The 20617-nt window shown below is 35.0% G+C and overlaps 1 protein-coding gene across 1 annotated transcript; it reads right to left on the bottom strand.

Annotated features, from left to right (window-relative positions):
- Positions 1 to 5618: 5618 nt before the first annotated feature.
- Positions 5619 to 8196, bottom strand: LOC128675986 (transcription factor Adf-1-like). The gene is made up of 2 exons (XM_053755861.2): positions 7733 to 8196; positions 5619 to 6436 (listed from the first exon to the last, which is right to left on the bottom strand). The coding sequence occupies exons 1-2, from the start codon at positions 7950 to 7952 to the stop codon at positions 5724 to 5726; spliced, it is 933 nt and encodes a 310-aa protein (XP_053611836.1). The 5' UTR covers positions 7953 to 8196; the 3' UTR covers positions 5619 to 5723.
- Positions 8197 to 20617: the final 12421 nt, after the last annotated feature.

Below are 20617 nucleotides of genomic sequence, written 5' to 3' on the forward strand. Positions count from 1 at the left end.
TTGTTCAGCCATTGAGCGTTGGAGCCCAGGATCCACTTTTAATACTTCCAATACATTTTCACTTAGTTATTAGTGTGATTAACGTAATAAAGAGATATTATTATCTAAATAAAATAATCACACTACGGGAGTACTACTAAACTGTTTTGAGAATTCGGTACTGAAGATTTACGAAATCTTCAGTAAGTCTTTGAAGATAATAGCTACCTTGGCGACATTGAGATTTTTGAATCATGTTTGTATAAATGACTATGTAATTAAATTTTTGTCATAAGCGTGGTTGATATTTATACCAAAATTGGTCAAACAGTTTTATCATTAAAGTACAAAATACAGTGTTATATTTTCCTTAGATTCATGCTGTCTATTGAATAGATAAAATGTATAACACTGATACCATGCCAAGTGAAAGAAAAAGAACAAAACGCATCCTGAATTCTGAATAAATGATTTGAATTTGGCTGAAGAGAGAAGCGTTCTGGTGTGAGAAATTTGTATGGATCAAAACACAATTACTTGAACAAATGGAAAAATTTAGGTGAATGTATTAACAAATTCACACAAACATACGCCACCTTCCAGAAGCGGAGTCCCTCGGGACACGTTACCCGCGCATAACGGATTGAGGGGCCTATTCTGCACGCGGCAGGTGCGTTACCGCCGCTCATTCGTCATAAAACGCGAGTACACTTCCCGGCAATAAATGCTGCACATCTTTGGAATGTGTGTTTTGTTGAGTTTGTTGCAAATCTGCAAACGTCACTCACGTTTGGCAGTCGTTATTACAAGACAGATAGAGAAAGAGAAATTGAATTGTCTATTCCCAATGTTCAGCTGTATCTTATTAAAACCAGCTGTCGGTCGTATCTTTGCGCGCGATACGTAGCTTATGTAATTTTCCAGCTCTCCAACTATCACAACATCACAAATCATATCAATCTAATGCTCTCTTTTAAAGGTAAACACACTTTGTCATTTATAATTTTATTTTCAATTTTTATGTCTGTAATATGATTATGATTGCGCAAGCCGTTTTACTAACGATAAATCAACATCGTGTCTCAACAGTGGTTTGTTCTCATGTATTTAATGCATAATTAAAACCTACCTGTTTGGTTGCTAAAACTCATGATATAGTTCTAGATTTTTGGAGCTTCATTGAGCCGCACCTTGCGTTATAGTGGTTTGCTAGCAATATTAGGCACTCAATCAAACCAATGTTGTCAGACAGTTCACAGCTGTGGTCGTGATTTCTGTGCATTCTGTCAAAACTATAGCAGTATTTTGGTACTGACCACAATGCCCTCAATTTTAAGTCGATATGAAGGCCAAACTTCAGCTGTGCCTAATGTCCTTGTGGCTATATTAATAAATTATTATATTTTCACTACAAACAACAAAACTTGTAAACATTGTTTATTTTGTTAATTATAATCATGAATTACAATATATAAAATGTTCGAAACCAAAGAGCGTATTCCGATGACAGGTTTATTCTATTTTCGAATTAATATTTTTTTATTTTACTTTTTCCTCCGTTTACGTGTTCGTGCATTCGACTGTACAGTGTGAAGCTATCAATTTCGCAGCAGCAACGTGACAAGTGTTTTACTGCTGTGCACAGGAAAACTGAAACATATATTTGTCTGTAACAAAGAATCCGGGAATAAACCTATTTTGGTCGTTCGTGTAGTTCTGTTCCGCAATTTGCAACTGGGAAATTATTTTGACACATTGTTCAGATAAAATGGATTGATTTCATTTAACTATGATCAGTATTAGCTATACTATAGTATCACTTATTATATGTACATAAAATATTTAAAATATTACGGGGCATATTTCTGTTTGCATGTCTTGTTGAAGTATATCTAAAAGTTTTTTTTTTTAGTTTTTATAGTATAAAAATAGGGCTTCACTTGCTTTAGTTGTAAATATATAAAAAGAAACCGGATGGAGTTAATTATTTTATTACACGCAAAAATTTTAAATTTCGTAGGAAGGATTTTGAACAATTCATTTTATTACATTACTTATTAGATTTTCTTTCTACCCAACAGTAAAAGACAAGTATAAGAAAATCTCCGATGTTTGTCCGTTAAGAAAAAAATTCATTTTATATCAATTATTATTACTAGCCTTATAACCTTTAGCTGTGACTAACCTAACACACCGAAGGAAGGCAAGTATCTATTCGACCTTATTCCCTATCGGATTTCCATCTACTCCGTCCATCTAAGGTTTTTTTCTTTGGCCCCAAACACTGCTAATTAGATTGATAATTAGGCACTTAATATTCGACCCGAAAACTCGGCCGATTGTCGTTATGTCAGCGAGTTGACGAACTTTCTAATTGGGTGAGATATTTGATGGCTTCATGCTTTTTTTTAACATATAATAATATATAAGCAAGTAAACAAATGAAAAAAATATGTAACCCTAAACAACTGGCTTCAGGGAAGCGATTTAGAAATTCTATAAATAATATAATGCATAATTAATTACTCTGTGTGGATTTTTATGCCATGGAGTTTTGTTATGAATTTGGATAACTTAATGTACCTACTGTTGATTGTACTTGGTATATTTGGCACATAATATATGTTATTCTTCATAATATAGAGAACGTAGTTCTAAATTCAATTTCTAACCACGCATACAAAACTAAGATTGAATTTGCTAAAGTTTACTAAATAAGGTATTAGAAATGGAACGGAAGGCTTTCCGAGGTGGCTCGGAACGGAAACCGACGGGAACTTACGTGATCTTTGGAACTTATTATCGAAGTGCAAAACAAAAAGTTTCAGAACCGATAGGTATGAGATTTGTCGACGCGTCTCTGTGAAAATATACGCGAAAAAGAAAATAAGGAAATTTGAAAGAGGAATTCTTTGAAAATTGAACCATTGGAAATAGCGGTGATTTTCGTGTTTTTTTTTTCTATTGAGTCAAAATAGTGTAGTAAAAATGTAGTAGTTTTACACATCATTAAACTCGTGTTTAGCTACTGTAGTCATCTTAACAGATTAACCAAAATCAAAAAATACTGTACCATTCAATTGTTTTCAAATAAAAAAATATTAATCAATCATTTGTTAATATTTCCTGAATGAAACAATGAAATTATACGCTTCGATGAATACAATATTTGTATGGCAAGTTTTTCTTGGAACCGCCCTTAACTACTCAACTCTAGATAACCTATCGTTATTAGTCGAATCGCATCGAACCATTCGTAGAATCTAGGAAACGAAAATTTCCTTAGAAATGTCGTTTTCTAAGGAATTTATCGAAATGGATTCTAAATCGATGACATCAAATGACTCGGGTTAAGTTAACAGTTTTAATTAAACTGACTGTAGAATCTTAGTATCCACCGAAAACAAAATGAAGCCAATCAATCGCTTTTCCGATTTAAGACGGCGCTCAATTTGAGATAAATTGCTTGATCAGGAATTCGATTTGATTATAATCGCCTTTTATAAGCACTCGCTGACTTAAATCTAAGTGCTCTAGGATTCAGATGTCCATAGGGTTGCTATATCATCTAGTCGGGTCTGATCAACATGATATATTTTCCTTTAGGAAAAGAAGGCTAAGGAGTGAGTTGTCAGGCAGGGTAAAGTTTTTTCGAATGATTTCTTGAAGGTCACCAGAACCACAGAGCCTAGCTGGGTTCATCAAATTTGGCTAATTAACTTATAATCCATCGAGCATTCTAATTTTGACCATATTCTTGATCATTTAATTATTTTGGCACATATACGGGACATGTAATAATATGGGAGGAGATAATCAAACAAGTTCACGCGGTCCTGTAATATAGGGTATGTATGCCATACTGCCAAGTATGGCAACCCTAGATATCGATTTGGGAAGAAAAAACGATTCGATTATCACCGGCTGCTCTGGATAGATTTCGCGGCGGACTGTGGGTTTTATGATCCAAAGCAAATTCCTTCTTCGGTTAACACGAGTAACGATATGCGTATCAGTTATTATATTTAAATTATTACAGTTAAAAGTAACATTTTAAAAAGCTATCTAATTGTTTCTTAAAACCAGTCAAAAGTATACTTATATACGTAAATATGTGTTTAAAGCGCGACAGATAAAAAACCGAATGCTCTATGATATTATGTAGATGCTTATTCATGTCATGTTTTTATTGTAGGTAAATAACAGGTTAAAAAGCTTAGTCTAGCAAACAAAACATTGATAAAATAAAAAAGGTTAATTAAAAAAGATATCCGTAAAACAAAATAAAAGTAGATATCCTATCCGACTAGTACTTTTTCCTATATGTATTATATCAAATGTAATAAATAGCCTTCAAATACCCGAAATCAAATTTTCTCAATTTCATACCGGAAAATATTCATTCAATTACAATTCAGTTCCTGAACTTTAGCTGCGGCAACAAAATGTTGCATCAGCAACGAAATGCAGCTGGAAATTTAAATCCTTGTCTTGCGTATTTGTGCTGAAACATAAGGCCAAAGTGGCTACCTTGCAACGTGAATAACCAATGGCGGCGCTACACGGGCGAGACGGTGCCATATCTCGGGGAGAGAACCCCTGTATAATGTTCTTAGTTTTAATCCTTGCATAATAATAATTATTAATTATTGTTATCAAAAGTTCAACTCGAAGAGGGCACCCCATGATTATGAGAATTATTATGCCTTTATCTTTACATATTACAAAATAAAGTCCTCTGCCCCGTCTGTTCGTTCGCGATAAACTCAAAAACGATTTCACCAATAGATAATGTGATTCCTGAGGTTAAGTGTATAATTAATTACGTTTTTACCACATTTGTCAATCGACGTCTTTAGAGAATTGAGTCTTTTGATGCGAATTGAAGTTTGTTGCTTTTTTGCTGCACCATAGTTTGATCCCTTAAGGTCATAGCTCATTAGAGCCACCCGGCACCCACTCCGCACCGCCTCGTCGCACGGCGTCAACTCGTTGTCGACAGGTGGTCCACGGGTGGACACCGTGTTATCACCAATAAACGTCGCGCGGTCAACCAGTGGACCTCGCATCGTCACCCAGTGGACCCCGCGCTGGCCGCTGGTGGACGCCGCGTGGTCTACCACTGGAGACCGGTTAGTCCAGGAATTTTCGTGTAGTCTGTTAACAATTGGCACTACGTCTACACGTGCGCTTCATAATGTTAAATTTTACAAACCGTGAATTGGCACTCATAGCTGTAGCGCTTGATGCAGAAGAAAATGAAAGACCCAAGAGAAAAAGGAAAGCTTATTGGGTGCACGAAATGTTTAAACAAAGAAAAAAAGAGGGCGAATATTGGACAGCTCGTAGGCATTTGCTAGCCGACGAGAAAAAATTTTTTTCCTACTATCATATGCCGCAAAGTGTGTTTTATAACATACTGTCTCATATTGAAGACTCCATATCTAAGCAAAACACAAGATTCAGAGAAGCGATCACACCCGAAGAGAAATTGGCTGTGACTTTAAAGTAAGTAAATAAAGTTATTACTTTAGTTTTTTTTACCTCTTGGTATGATCCATGTGTCATTTTAATAACAATTTAGTTTTTGACCGGTATATATGTAAGTATGTATGTGTGTATAAGTAAAACAATGTAAGAGTATCTTAAATCAACCTTTATTTTCGTAATATTGACATAATTTTGTCACTAATTAAGTACTTACTAATCACATTTTTAAAAATCAGGTAAATCTTTTTCAGTATTTAAAAAACAGGTAAATTTTTTTCAGTATTAGTCAAGACTGGTGTGTTCACCTCTGTGGCATTCCTTTCTGTATCATAATTCGTTGTAGTACTGTATCCAGAAGGGCCTGCTGTTAAATAATTTCCCGAAGGTCCTGGCGTTGAATAATTATTACTGTCGTAGTAATTATTTCCTTTTTCATTGATTTCTCGGAGTTCCATTTGCGAAACAATATTAAAAATTTGAGATTTCATAATTGCTTTGTTGTATTCATTAAATTTCTTCACCGTTGCAGCTATACCATAAAAAAATTTGTCAATATCATCTTCATTTTTTTCATCTTTTTCTTTTAATATATATTTCATTAACAATGACGATGCAGAAGATCTGTCTTCGTCAAGTACTCTGGGCTTTTTTATATTTGAAAACTTGGATTTCTTTGTAGAGGACTCAGATAATGTTGGACGATCTTCTATTATTGAAATATCCGATTGGCAATCGGGAGCAGACAACTGCGAATCTTCATTGACGGTACTTTCTGTATCATCACTATCTCTGAGTAGTGAAGATACAGTTGCTCTTTCTTTATAAAAGGGTGTCAAAAAATTCATTTCATCCTCGAATTGCCATTTTTTAACTGAGACTGCTGCTTGACCGCTTTTGGTATTTTTTTTCTTAATAGCCCTACGATGAGCTTCCCTTAAATTGGACCACGTTTTCTTGCACATTGGTACTGAAAAAAATAAATAGTCAATTAAATACAATTCACTTTTTTACAGCCTATTTTGTGTAATACAAAATTAAAAACTTCTTTGTTTCAGATATTTGACGAGTGGCACTTCAGTCAGAAATTTATCTACAAGCTTTAGATTAGGCGAAACAACTATTAGGTCAATAATTAAGGAAGTGTGCAAAGCTGTTATTGACAAAATGATGAGTGTTTATATGCCAACGCCTACAGCTGAAGATTGGGAAAAAATTACGGAAGGGTTTAGTGACAGGTGGAATTTCCCAAACTGCATTGGTGCCATAGATGGCAAGCATATAAATATAATAGCTCCACCCAACAGCGGATCGCTCTACTACAACTATAAAAAACATTTTTCGATAGTTCTCTTGGCCATAGTCGATGATAAATACAGATTTACAGTTGTTGACATCGGTGCTTATGGCAAAAACAGCGACGGTGGTATTTTTGCATCTTCAAAAATTGGAAAACGAATTCAAAATAATAGGTTCAATATTCCAAGTGACAAAGCATTGCCCGGGACAAACGTAGCACTTCCACATGTTTTCGTGGGCGATGAGGCATTTCCGTTACAAAAGAACATAATGAGGCCATATTCTCGTTCTCAACAACTATCTCAGGACCAAAAAGAATTTAACAATCGCCTGTCACGCGCACGCAAAGTAGTCGAAGATGCATTCGGAATATTATACCAAAAGTTTGAAATATACAATAAAAATATTCGTTTAAATCCAGACATGGTTGATAATGTTGTTTTGACAACATGTATATTGCATAATGTAATGCGAACTTATAATATCGAAAGTAACGAAGAGTACTGTTCCAGACCCAGGCCAGCGCATCATAACCTGCATCAGGAGGCGTTCAATGATCTACGTCACATTGGTGGAATCACTACTGCTTTTAACATACGTGATTCGTTTGCTGCTTATTTCAAATCATCGGTTGGACAGCTTCCATGGAATACTTAATTTGCTTACTCGTATTATCAATTTTTTTATGAATCACTAATCATCAAATGTCATATATGTGGATCTCTAGTTAATAACGAATTATGTGGTAGTACCTTGTTTCACATAACAACGTTTGAAACAATATGGTCTCTTGTTTGATTTACATTGTAGGTTACATATCATTTTTGTCCATTACTAGCTTGCAATGTTACCAAATTAAAATTAGACTAAATGAACATTATGCAAAACAAGGGACAACCGAATTAAGCACCAATCTGTTGTACTATCTTTTATTTAATATTTTTAATACATAAATAATACCCGTTACCTGTTACCGCTAAGGTGTTGCTTATTTCTGTCCATGCTTCTTCCTTTTTTACATTGTCACTGTACTTCGAGTCACTTAGATCATATAATAAAGTATATTTACGAACTTCTTCGATAAGTTTTTCTTTATTCATTTTAAAAGTAAAAACGATACGTCCGCTTCGTTCGAAAGAAAGGCTGGGAATGAAGGGAGGGTGGGGAGCGGCGCATCGCCAACGCATCGCCCTCAAGTGAATCACTGGCAGGCAGCGCGCGGTCCACTCGTCGGCAACGCGCGATCAACGTGCGGCAAGCATGCGAGTTGCGAGTTGTCACCAAGTGGTCCACTCGCCGCCCGCGCGTGGGCAACTTGCGAGCGAGGCGATCCGGAGTTGATGTAATGAGCGTACATCCATAGAAATCCATACAAACAATATCAACCGCACTAGTTGAGGCGGTGAGGGTCGGGTGCCGGGTGGCTCTAATGAGCTATGACCTTTAGTCGCCTCGTATTATGGAGTGGTGTTATTCTAGAGCGGAAACTCGACCTGTTATTTGAGTGATTATGAGTGTGATACAAAAAAGTATATTGTATCTGTGGAACTTAACGTACCAAAAGGCGTGTGCTTTTCGTCAAAGTTTTCTAAGGGTGGGACCCCATATATATTTGCACCAGGGTATAGTCACGCCTCGCCACTAGCTACGCCACTGTGAATACCCGATTTTGTTCGCGCGAGCTCGGCTCTGAAACAAATACATGTTATGAAACGAGAATAATGCCCTGAAAAACGACAAAAATATGACCCGCTTTTTATTATTTCTTACTCAAAATGTACAGCGCGAAAATTGAATGCAAACGGTGTCATGTGCAGCGACATCTTTGTGAAACTTGTTTTGTGATGACGCAATGTTTATGTAATGTAATAAGCCCATTTAAAAAAAATACTGAAAGTACTCAAATTAATAACTAATGGAGAGAGGAAAGTCATGAGTCTTGACTCAAGTCTAGATTAGATAGGAGATTAGATCGGTCAATATAGATCTATCAAGATAAAATGCTGTAATTTAAAAGAAAATACACTAAATGTAAAGTGTAACAACATCAAAGAATACAGGGATACCCAACAGTTTTAAAAGCGCCCGTAATCTCTAAAAATACAATTTTGACCCGACCTTTTCTAAGCAGTGTTGTCTACACGCATGTCACAGAAAATAATTTTATAAGTAAACTAAAAACACGTGTTTAGAGGGAAACATCAGCTGAACTGTTTATGCCTTGGCCCTTTTTTCTATTACAAGAAAACTGGACCGTAACGGATATCCACAACATACTCTATTTATTGGCGGGATGTCAAATCTTCGTTTAGTTGACTAGCTCCCGGAGTACAAAACTAGTTAATAGGTCAACTGGTTCGTTCGGATGAACCATTTTGGATTGGTTGCTTTTTCCTGTTGCGATTTCTCTTATTGTTCACTTCTGATGCTGGCAGATTCAAACCAACTGTGTCCTATTGGAATGGAAATGAACTAGAATTGTGAAACGTGAGATTTTTTCCACTCTTTGTATATTACGAAGAGTTCTCTCAAGCGAATATTGCACGATCGGATTTAAATTCTATTAGCACAAATATTCATTTCAACAATTAATTGCATCACGTATTTCTTTTTACCGTTAGTGGCAATAAAGATATCATTGTGCTAATTGCATGCATGTTTTATTCAATTTTGCGGTGTGTTCTCGAAAACCCTGATGAGATTGTCGGATGCGTTATGAAAAATAAGAGAATTTTTTTTTTTCAATTTGTCTGTCTTTCGTAATTATTAGTACGTGTATTTTATAATGTTGTTCTTTGTTAATTCGGCACCTGTAGGTATAACAATAGATAAATAATAGCAATAGTATAAATAAAAGTAAGTCCCTTTACTGGGGGATATTCTTTTTTACGTTTTCCTATTATCATTATTTCGTAGATTTCTTTTTTTTATAAAGAAAGTTGTCGCTCGTTTTGGCACCCATAGGTTCAAAGTTTTAATAAATTATCGAATATTTGATCTTTGTGAAGGTGACTGCTGGGGCGAATTTTCTTCGAGTTTTAATATCGGCTGACTTCAAAGGGTGAGCGTCGCTCGAAACTAATTAATTGAATAGAATTTTACTTCTTGTAGAAAGGAGATGTGTACCTACGTTAGAGAATTCTAAAATACTTGGTATCTCTTGTAAGCACAATTTGAAATAGCTTTTTTATACTATGCACATTTTATTATCAAATGCAAAATTATAATTTTTCTTTATTTAAATATTTATTTCATTAAGTTATTATTTTTAGTTACATAGTTATATTTTTTTATATTAGTTCTAGTTTTATCTAATAATAAAAATAAAGCAAATGAAAATAAAGCACATATCATATGAAATAGCATTTTATAATAATTGAAAAAATCCATATTTATAATCTACTTAATATGAGACTGACGACTATAACGTTTTTTTCCTGTCACGTTCCTGACTTCAATATGTGTGTGCGTTGATTTGTTTTTTATTTTTATTTTTTAATTTGGCGCACGCTCAGAATTTGTGCCTCTGTCAGCGCTCTGTCGGCGCTAACTCAAATATTTACAAACTGCTCAAGCGTCGACTGGGAGCAGTTCACGATCACAAGTAACTGACAAAATGCATAACCAAGATCCCTTGATCTTTGTTATGGTCAATGGTATTCAATTATGGTCAAGGTCAGGAGAAGTGAAAATGATTGACACACTTGTCAATCATTTTCACTTCTCCTGTGATGTGACTTTCGAATTATACAGAATCTCAAAGCAGTAGTGGGCGGGGTCTGAAACGATAGCGATGATGAATTTCGTTTCACAATAGTAAATACAAGAACTTTGATGTTTCTCATATCGAGTAAATTGTTATAATATGTGACGAGTGATTTCGAGTGTGCATTCAGGAATCGTCCAATTTGATTCCGGTTGGAAAACTGGGCCACACGTGTGCGAGGACAATCGGGACCCTTTGAAAATTAATACGTTTGTTACATATCGTAGTAATACGGTTTTCTGTTTGATATTATATTCATGATACAACAACGGTCGAAATTCGATTTGTTTACAGTAAATTGGTCTTCTATTTTTCGAAGCCAGCGAGGTCTACAAATTAACTTACATTTTTTGTACGTATGTTTGTACGCGATAACTTTCAAATCGTTCGTCTGATTTTGATGAAATTTAAAAGATATGCAGGATCTCGTGGTATGCAGGTCTATTCGTGGGGCATCAAAATCGGTTAAGTCATTTTTGAAATATCAACAATTTTGTAAAAATTTATTATGTTCGCGAGGTTTAAATTCGTGGCGAACAACTAGTTACCCTCAGTTTTGCTAAGGGAGATAATTCACTTTCTATGAAAACTTGGGCCTAAAGTCAGCCTTGATTGCCAGCAAAGTGTTTCATAGAATTATGTTACTCCACATTGTCGTCGCCAAGGACTTCACCTAACTTTGGCAGATACATTGCTGATCTTTCATTGCGGTAAATAAAAGCACTCATGCATTCCACGCAAACCAGAGACGCAGCTAACCAATCACAGGGGGCCATTGTGACGCAACGTCAACCACACTGCAATGTAATTGGTTCGTTGCGTCTCACTTCGAATCGATTCTATGGTGAGAAGTGAAATGCAAACCCGCACTTCACCCTCAGAATATGTGACGAAATGGGTGTGTTAGCACCAGATTCGTTTTCCCTCTCTCGCCTCCTCGTGACTGTCAGGTGTAATCTCCGTGATCCGTCTATCAGATTCTGATTAGGGGGATATAAGATTAATAGCCTCATTATTTAAATATGGCGAACTTTGCCTGAATAATCAATGTAGGTTTTGTATGAATATTCAAGTCGCTAATATCTCTTCTCGTCTTATACTATAATGATGGATTATAGGAAAAAGCAGAGGTTTTCGTTTACGAATGTGTTTAAAATTATTTAGTCGATTAAGCGGAATAATTACTCATTTCTCCGTTATTAAAAGTATGTAGCTAGTTTATAAGTAAAGAAAATACCTGCTAATTATAATATTATGTAATTTATTTTACTAAATGCAAAACAACAAAGTATGTAGTTATAAGATGTGTCCTTATAACTCCTTTCTTAACTAAGTACAAGAAGTATAATGTGTGGGTGTGCGCCCCGTGTCTGTTATATTAACAACATTTTTTATAGTAATAGGTAATAGGTGTATAAAGAGAAAATAATTGCACATATTTTTGTTTGCAATGAATAAACTCAAAAAGTACTGGACCGATTTTGATGAAATTTTGATTGGCACAGATATAGACGAAATATTTAGGAGCAACATAGGCTACTTTTTTATTGTAGTTCTACCCGAGCGAAGCCTGGGCGGGCCGGTAGATTACAGATATACGTGTCTTTGGAGAGGTTGATCTGATGTACAATACATACGTGAATGAATATATAATTTTGCATGTGTCCGTGTTTCCGCCCTAGAATAAGACTCATTGATAATATACAGGGCAATTAAGATACTACTACTCTTAGTCTATTATCAGTCTTAGTTAATAGACCACAATAGAATTCTCAAGGAGGGTTGAGGGAGGCTGCCGGTTGTAAAATCACAGTCGAAACGCAAACATTATAAGGATTTATTTTATTCTGGGCTTAGCGGCGACAAACAAACAAACACGCTTTCACGTTTACAATTATAGGTATGGATAGCATATCAGTTTGTGAAGCCAAACGTTGTTACGTAATATCCAGGGACGAGCGCGGAAGCAACAAAAAGTAGCCATTATATGCGAGGTAAGAATAGCTATGGTGCCTTTGACTCAGTCTACTGTATGTTGCAGCCCAAATTGGAAATCAGGAAATTCCATCGGTATAAACTTATGTACGTTTTAAGGCTAAAGGTAAGGCCTTAATTTGAACTGAAAAAATTTAACGCGTATATTACTCAACCCTCCTTGAGAATTATATTGTGGTCTATTAACTAAGACTAATAATAGACTAAGAGTAGTAGTATCTTAATTGCCGTGTATATTATCAATGAGTTTTATTCTAGGGCGGAAACACGGGCACATTCAAAATTGTATATTCGTTATTAATTTGTAAAAATATAATATTGTTGAGGAAAATAAACACTTGTCGTTTTTCCTCAGAATTATCCAGATGCGTGGAAGCTATTTTCCTGAGCAGAAAATTTCGTCCCCGTATACCTGTCAAAATATATTAGGGTGAATTGGGGAAAATCGCAGCTCTGACCTTTCGTGTACGCTACAAGGATATTTACGAATGTATTTATGTATGTACTTAAATCATATATTTAACTTTTATTCATTTACAACAGTTCATTGTGGCGTGTGGTTCCGCTCCATGTCTTCCCGGTGGATGTCGTACGAGGCAACTAAGGGAGGCAGCTGGTAGAAACAATAGTATTCCCAAAGAGGTTTGACGTCAGGCAGGCTGCCTGTTATAATATCACAGCCGAATATTTGCATGCTGCAAACGCAACCGGGACATGCAGACATGAGAGTAATTTATTTATAAATCCATGTAAACGAACACGTGTATTTATCTTGTATATTTCGTTTGGTAAATCATTTTATAAATCACACAAATAAGTATATTATGTATATAAGTAAAATAGAATAAAATGTAAGCTAAATATTATTGCTAAATCTGTATAATAGTACTAAATGTACATCTGTGAAGTGGAGACGAAACAGAAGGTAAACGGCCTCTGGGCTCCGACGCTTAACGGCTGAGGAAGAAACCGGGAATACGCTCAGATGAGAGAGCTGTAGGTAGTCGTAATAGACACATCAGATGCCTTTAGGCGTCTTGTATGAAATCTGACACTAGTAGTTAGCATTTAACACTAAGTACGTACAAATAGTAAACATCGGATCACAGTCAAAAACACTCACGGACCGGAAATTAAAGTACATATTCGTATCAATAAGGGCGGCCTTTCAACCTCCACACAATCCCAAATGGTCAAAACACGTGAATATATCTGAAGCTTTCAACAAATAATTCGATGAAATCTGACAGTCGGTCGATATCAGATCAACCTCTCCAAAGACACGTATATCTGTAAACTACCGGACCGCCCTGGCTTCGCTCGTGTAAAACTACAATAAAAAAGTAGCCTATGTTGCTCCTAAATATTTCGTCTATATCTGTGCCAATCAAAATTTCATCAAAATCGGTCCAGTACTTTTTGAGTTTATTCATTACAAACAAAAATATGTGCAATTATTTTCTCTTTATACACCTATTACCTATTACTATAAAAAATGTTGGTAATATAACAGACACAGGGACGCACACCTACACAATATACTTCTTAGACTTGCTTGCTTAAGGACACATCTTATAACTACATACTTTGTTGTTTTGCATTTAGTAAAATTACATAAACACACTATTTTCGTCTCAAAAGCACTTTAACTTTAACAGATACTTTCATGTTAAAAATGAAGATGCGAAGAAATTTAACGCGTATACACGCGTTAAATTTGTTTATTCGGTTCTTGACTAGTGTCGGGATTTTATAGTCGCCTCTAAGATATGTTTACCACATATCTAGAAACAGAAGCTCTATATGTATTGATTTGCATCAAAAACAAATAGCAAACTGATGCAAAAAGCATATTTTTAAGAGATTACACGTAATTTTAAATAGGTCGCCTGCCTCACATTGACTCTTATCTATTTCTACCGCCAAACAGCAGCACTTTTATTGTTGTGTTCCGGTTAGAAGGGTGAGAAAGGCAGTGTAATTACAAGGTTCTGTGTCAAAAGATCCTAGGCCTTAAAGTAGGTAACGCGCGTGTGACACCCCTGGTGTTATAGGCGTTGATAGACTGTGGTGACCATTTACCACCAGCTAGCCCTTTACCTGTTTGCATGCTCGATTATTAAAATAAAAACTGTTGGATAAATAATGTTCGCGGATTAAAAATCATGGAAAAGTGGAGTTTTACCAAATTCTCAAAGTTGCTGCGACGCACAATCTATCCTTCCGGACCGTTGCCTCCCCTAGTGTGTGTTATAACTACCCTCGTTATATTTTACCTATGTGACAATTTTTAAAGACGATCTTTTCCGTAATTATTTATAATAGGGTAGAGGACTATCTATTATATTTTTTCATTTATATACATACATATATTCATTCCACTGATGGAAGATTTAATAATATATTTTTTTGTTTTGTGAAAACATTGTTACGTGCGTTTTATAAATCCATCAATTAATTATTAAACATAAATTAAACGATTTGTATAAGTCTATCGATTGACAGAATAAAAAGAAATAAATGAAAATCACTGAAACAATGCATTTAAATGTTTTAATTAATACTATCGACAAGCAAAAGTATTATCCATTCCCGTTGAATAACGTTCACGCATTCAGTATACGATTGCATGTATTTTTAAAGTATTTTCGTTTCGACTGTCCGACCGGAACACGTAAATCTGGGTGAAGCGAGGGTTTTGTACAGTTCCGAGGAAAAGTGTTAAAACATTCAGGGTGGAATAAATGAAACCCTACTTCTTGCGAGTTTTTCGATACGACTGGAAAATATTTGTTTTTGTTTTGTTGTCAGTGATTTATTGAAATTAACACACCCGTTTAGTGGAAATTCCATTTGAATTTAAGTCTAAAGTTGAGGTAATGACTTTTTCTAAGCTGCTGCTTATTTTCTTTTTCATAGGTAAGTGTAATTTATTTGGAGTCTTTATTCGGTTGTAATGTGCGAAGAGAATTTAAAATAAATGTGTTCCACCAGTCATTTTCAAAATTTACCTCGTATGTTCAAATTTACGAGATTTTCTGGATGTACAAAGAGTTACAAAAGCCGAATAAAATTAAATGTATACCGTATTAAACAACTGTCATTATTAACTTGTGTTGTGCAATTGACAACTGAAAATGTATCGAAAGGCTTTTGCGATATCTATGTGGATATGGAATGGCTCTAATCTAGGGTTTCCTACCCAGACGCCATAATATTGTATACTTATGTATACGTACGTACCTAGTCAATATGGTAGAATAGGCAATAAGTTAGTACTCGAGGTGGTAATTCGAAGAAAGAGTCGGGCGCACAAATTACCAACTTTCGTACGTGACGTATCGAAACTGCATCGGATAGTAAGACGGCCCAAACTGACTTCTAAACAGATGATACGGATCGCGCGTAGAATATCAATACTGCTTAAGTTAACATGCAGTAGAAGTTAAGAGTCTGCTTTCCTACATTTCTTTTCCAATTCGCAATGTTTTAATTATATTTTATTCCGGCTTCACACTATTGCATGCTGGATTTTCATTGCGGTAAATAAAAGCACTTGTACTAGATCACGTTCTGAACCCATTTTTTTCATAAAATAATACATTGTTGTAATAATTAAATATGGTCAGATGACTTATGGGCGAGACCAAGAAAAGACCAAATACAAGAATGCGTGGAAGAAATTAGGGGAGGATTTTTCCCAGCAGTGGGACTTAAATAGCTAGAAAAAAAAAATCCAATTTATTATTAAATAAATAAATATAGATTCTTTATAATAGAACTTTTGCGTGCTAACTGTATGCAGCATTATCCAGCGAGCTAGCATCGGCGAGTCCCACCAATCTGCCAACGCGCACGGTATACGGTTGGGACTGTCGCGCATGCGCCTGAGCCTGAGCCTGCATCCTGATGATGGCCGCGATTTCAATCATTCTTTCATTCGTGTAAATGTAAAACAATGGTTAAAAAGAGTGTGGGTTGGTTAAAATGGCAAGCCCTTCTGGCATGATAGGGAAAATGTGCACGGGTCTTTAATTAATAGACTATTGGCAAAATTATTCAACATAGTAATCTCCTACCTAATTTTACAACAATATTGTGAAGCCAGTCGAAAGTTATTAAAATTTAATCATTGTTGTTATCAAGGAAAATTAGTCGACGATCAATAAATACTTCGAAGTTGAGACAAGTTGGTTCAAGATCGAGAGTTACAATAAGATCTTACTTAAACCGATTATGAGGAATATTATTATGGGTAATTTGTGATATAAATACCCTTACATATTATAAAAAGAAGCTCCTGTCGCGTACGTTTGTCTGTATGAACGCGATAAACTCGAAAACTACCAAACGGATTTTTGAACAGTTAGATAGTGTGATTCCTGAAGCAGGTTTGGATATATAATTTACTAGGTTTTGCCCTCGGCTTCGTCCGCATGAATTTCTCTGCGAAAGCGGTACAGACTTGATTTTCTTACTAACTTTCACCCCCCATTAAAACCCCCTTACTTTTCGCATTATATTAGTTAAGATAATTATCAATTTGATCTATATTTTGTTCTAGCAACAAAAAAGCCATCAAACCAGACCAATCATTTTGTTATAATATTGAGTGCTTACAAATTACTATTTATACGTGCATCCTTATGCATAAGCGCATCCAAGTTAAAAAACGATAATGTTTTACAATATAAATCCCCCATAAAGTGAAAACAAAAACGTCAACGTACGCATTGTCGTTTATTTTTTTTATTTTATTTTCCGGGGTTCGCCTAAACCGCTTCTACTAAGACTAGCAATTTGCGTCGCCGCATATAATTATATCGTCTCGCTGCCTCTTTACAAACAAAGCTCTCTGAGAATGCTTTAACTCCTACGTAATTCAATTTTTTTCCTTGTTACATTCGAATATAAATTTCTTTTTGCTTATTGATTAAATAAATTTTAATAAAGTATTTCAGGTTAAAATTTCTATAAAAACAAAACAAAAAATCAAAAATGTATGCTTTAATTTTTACACGCTACTAAAAGTCCATTATAAATGCGAAAGTTTAACTGTTTATCTGTATGTTTTCACGGCTGAACCGCTGGACCGATTTTGATGAAATTTCGTGTGCACGTAGTTAAAGAGCCCTGTTCAAACAAAGACTACTTTTTTCAAAAATCCACCAAATTAGAGTTCAATTCATCAAATTACAGAAACCCTAAATGAAAATAAAATTTTGTGTTAAAATTATGTGTGTTCATTTTTGCAGAGAAAATCATGCGAGCGAAGCCGCGGGCAATACAATATTATATAAAATATAATCTTGGACTCAAGGGGCAGCGGTATTCTTAAATTATAGTCAGCCCGTAAGTTCTCACTAAAAGTTACTGATGTAAAGACGGTCTAAACTTAGCAACATTACATTTATCTTTCAAAAATTCATACAGGATGACTTTTTATACATTGGCATTATTTTGTTTACCTATAACGTTTATTAGCATCTCCGAAATCAAAAAATATCAGCTCTTCCATACAAAATCAAATACCAAACTTGAGGAAAATGTATGTACCAGGTGACTTTCTTTCGCGATTTCGGGGTTGCTCCCATACGAAAAGTTACTCAGTATCATGGATTGAGCATGTAAAAAAAATAATGAGCATATAAAATATGATGTCAAAAGTCGCCCTGTATTTTTATGTTTGAAAGACAGTTGCAGGAAATATAGAACTATCTAACCCCTAACAAACTCTGAAAGTTTTTACCCATAAATTTCTTAGAATTATTTAACCGTGCACGTTTTAACGTTGTTCCTAGAGTTACAGTAAAGTTACTTAATTTAGACTTAACTTTAACCAACCGCGGTGCAACCCGGAGCGTGTAACTAGAAAACTTTCGATCAACTTAACCGTTCGGTTATGCAGTTGTTATCAGCTTTCATCGACATTTCTGGCCGAGAAGGTTTTTTTTGTCAAAAAGAACTTTAACTGATGATGAAGAAGATAATATGTCAACTAAACCAATTTTTTTCTTACAAAAATCAGATGAGTTTTTAGTTCTTTTACTTCTTTGAAAACTGAGTTGGTTAAACTTTGGTTTGAAAACTGAGTTGGCTAAACTTTGGTTTGAAAACTGAGTAAAACAAACCTCAAAAATACTTGCGATGATTTCAAAATAAACTCAGAAATAGATTATCTTGGAGTTTTTACGAAAATGTCTTTTAGCTATCATGTTAATCTATTCAATTTTATCTCTAAGGTCTAAAATAAAATGAAGAAATTGAAGAATTTCTTCGAACCCAGTGGAACACCCAATGGATTCAATAGCCTTACAAAAAAAAGAGACATTAACTATGACAATCAAAACACACAAAATTTATTTCAACATAATTTACTTTGTTTAAAAAAAAAGATCGCGACAAATCGGGAACCTCTTCCTTTTTAGTCGATTAATAGTTACTACCTACAACTTCATAAAAACGAAAAGTAACGGAATAAAACAATCAGCGATGTGCTGATTGTTTTTTGCTAGAAATTGTTTAATTTCATAATTTTACATATACATATATAAAAATTTCAAAATTTTAGAAATTTTGAAAATTACTCGTAAATACAAAAAACGCTAATTGTTTTAGTCGTTACTATTACTTTTATTATTACACTTACAAATAAACTTGATAATTAGGAAGGTAGGTAGTTATTTAGAGACCGTATGCTGAACTCCAAACTTCAATTCGAAGATGGTGATGAGGTAGTTATTTAGAAATATTAACGGTGTTGATTGTGTGATGAAAAGTTTCAATTGATATTCAGGAAAAGATAAAAAAGAGCATCTAAAACCCAGCTTATCTTTTACAAGCCCGTCGCGGCGGCCCATAAAAATTTAGCGCAAACACAACGCTAATAGCCATTTAAAAGTTAATACCAACCCCCGTAGGTGCAATCGCACCGGCTCCCAGGAGTGTCCCTATTGAACCGCCTCATTTTGACACAATCATTTTACAAAGGGGGGATTTCGTAGCAATCCCCCCTTATTGCGACCGAACGTTAAATTAATAAGGATCGATCGACCCTCCAGTGTTTGTTTTTTTTATTTTTGTGTGCGAAAATACTAGTCTAAGATACGAATTAAAAATGACCGTCACCAATTTGATTGATAACCAGCTGAAAAATATATTTTAATTTTAACAAATAACATGATGATGGTGAACGTTTGCGATTCTTTGAATAGGACTTACGACTCCTCGACTAGTGCTCTGCTATGCTGTGCTAATAGAAGATAAGTTTCGAATAGCCAATAGAATCGTATGTCAAAAATTGTGAAATTCTATTGGTTTAGGTCGGTCTAGCTGGGCCGCAAATAGGAACTTTGCTTGAGTTAGCATAACAGAGCATTGGTCGAGTTCCAGCTTTATCCATGAGTTTGATCACTACTGTCGGTATAAACAGTTAATTTTCATCAAAACCTGCAGTTTAACCCAAAGTCCACTAGTTGGTCATACAACCACATACAACCGCATACAACTCACAATCACACTGGTTTAACGCAAATGTACGATGTAATTGCATGAAAGCAGAACCCCGCTTTGTGAATGCGGAGGCGGGTATAAAGTAATTATGACAGTACATTACCACGAATCTTGCTTTGAGAATGTGAATTTGAATCTACATTTCCTTCACTCATGTAGCTAAGATAGCGTTGCCGTTTAGATTTTTACTCTTTAAATTGTTTTCATTTCAAATATTCCTATAGCGTGTTTATTAGTGTTTGGCGAGAATAGTGTAGTAAGAAATAAGACAAACTATAACAATACACAACTAGGAAAAAATACTACTTTTATAAATCTGTCTGAAGCTATTTGCCAGTTAACCCCACTTCTGAGTGTACTCAGACATTGGCATGTGGCATTTTTATACTTTATCTGTAGATAAAGTATAAAAATGCCAACTTGAGAAATAAGTATGTATTTTCAAATATACTTATTTGTTTGTTTGTAATAACTTGCACGTAAATAAAACATAAATTAAAATAAGAGAGATACATGTATAACGGCGGACTAATCCCATGCAGGGATCTCTTACAGTTAACCAGCGACAGGTTGAGAGGA

The sequence above is a fragment of the Plodia interpunctella genome, chromosome 15 (genome assembly GCF_027563975.2).
Source record: "Plodia interpunctella isolate USDA-ARS_2022_Savannah chromosome 15, ilPloInte3.2, whole genome shotgun sequence".
NCBI classification, from domain to species: domain Eukaryota; kingdom Metazoa; phylum Arthropoda; class Insecta; order Lepidoptera; family Pyralidae; genus Plodia; species Plodia interpunctella.

Bases quoted from the DNA above. Each gene is read 5' to 3' on its own strand.
- LOC128675986 (XM_053755861.2), bottom strand. From the start codon at position 7,952: ATGCGTTGGCGATGCGCCGCTCCCCACCCTCCCTTCATTCCCAGCCTT. The intron at 6,437-7,732 runs GTAACGGGTATT...TATTTTTTTCAG, and splicing joins CAACACCTTAGCGGTAACAG to TACCAATGTGCAAGAAAACG.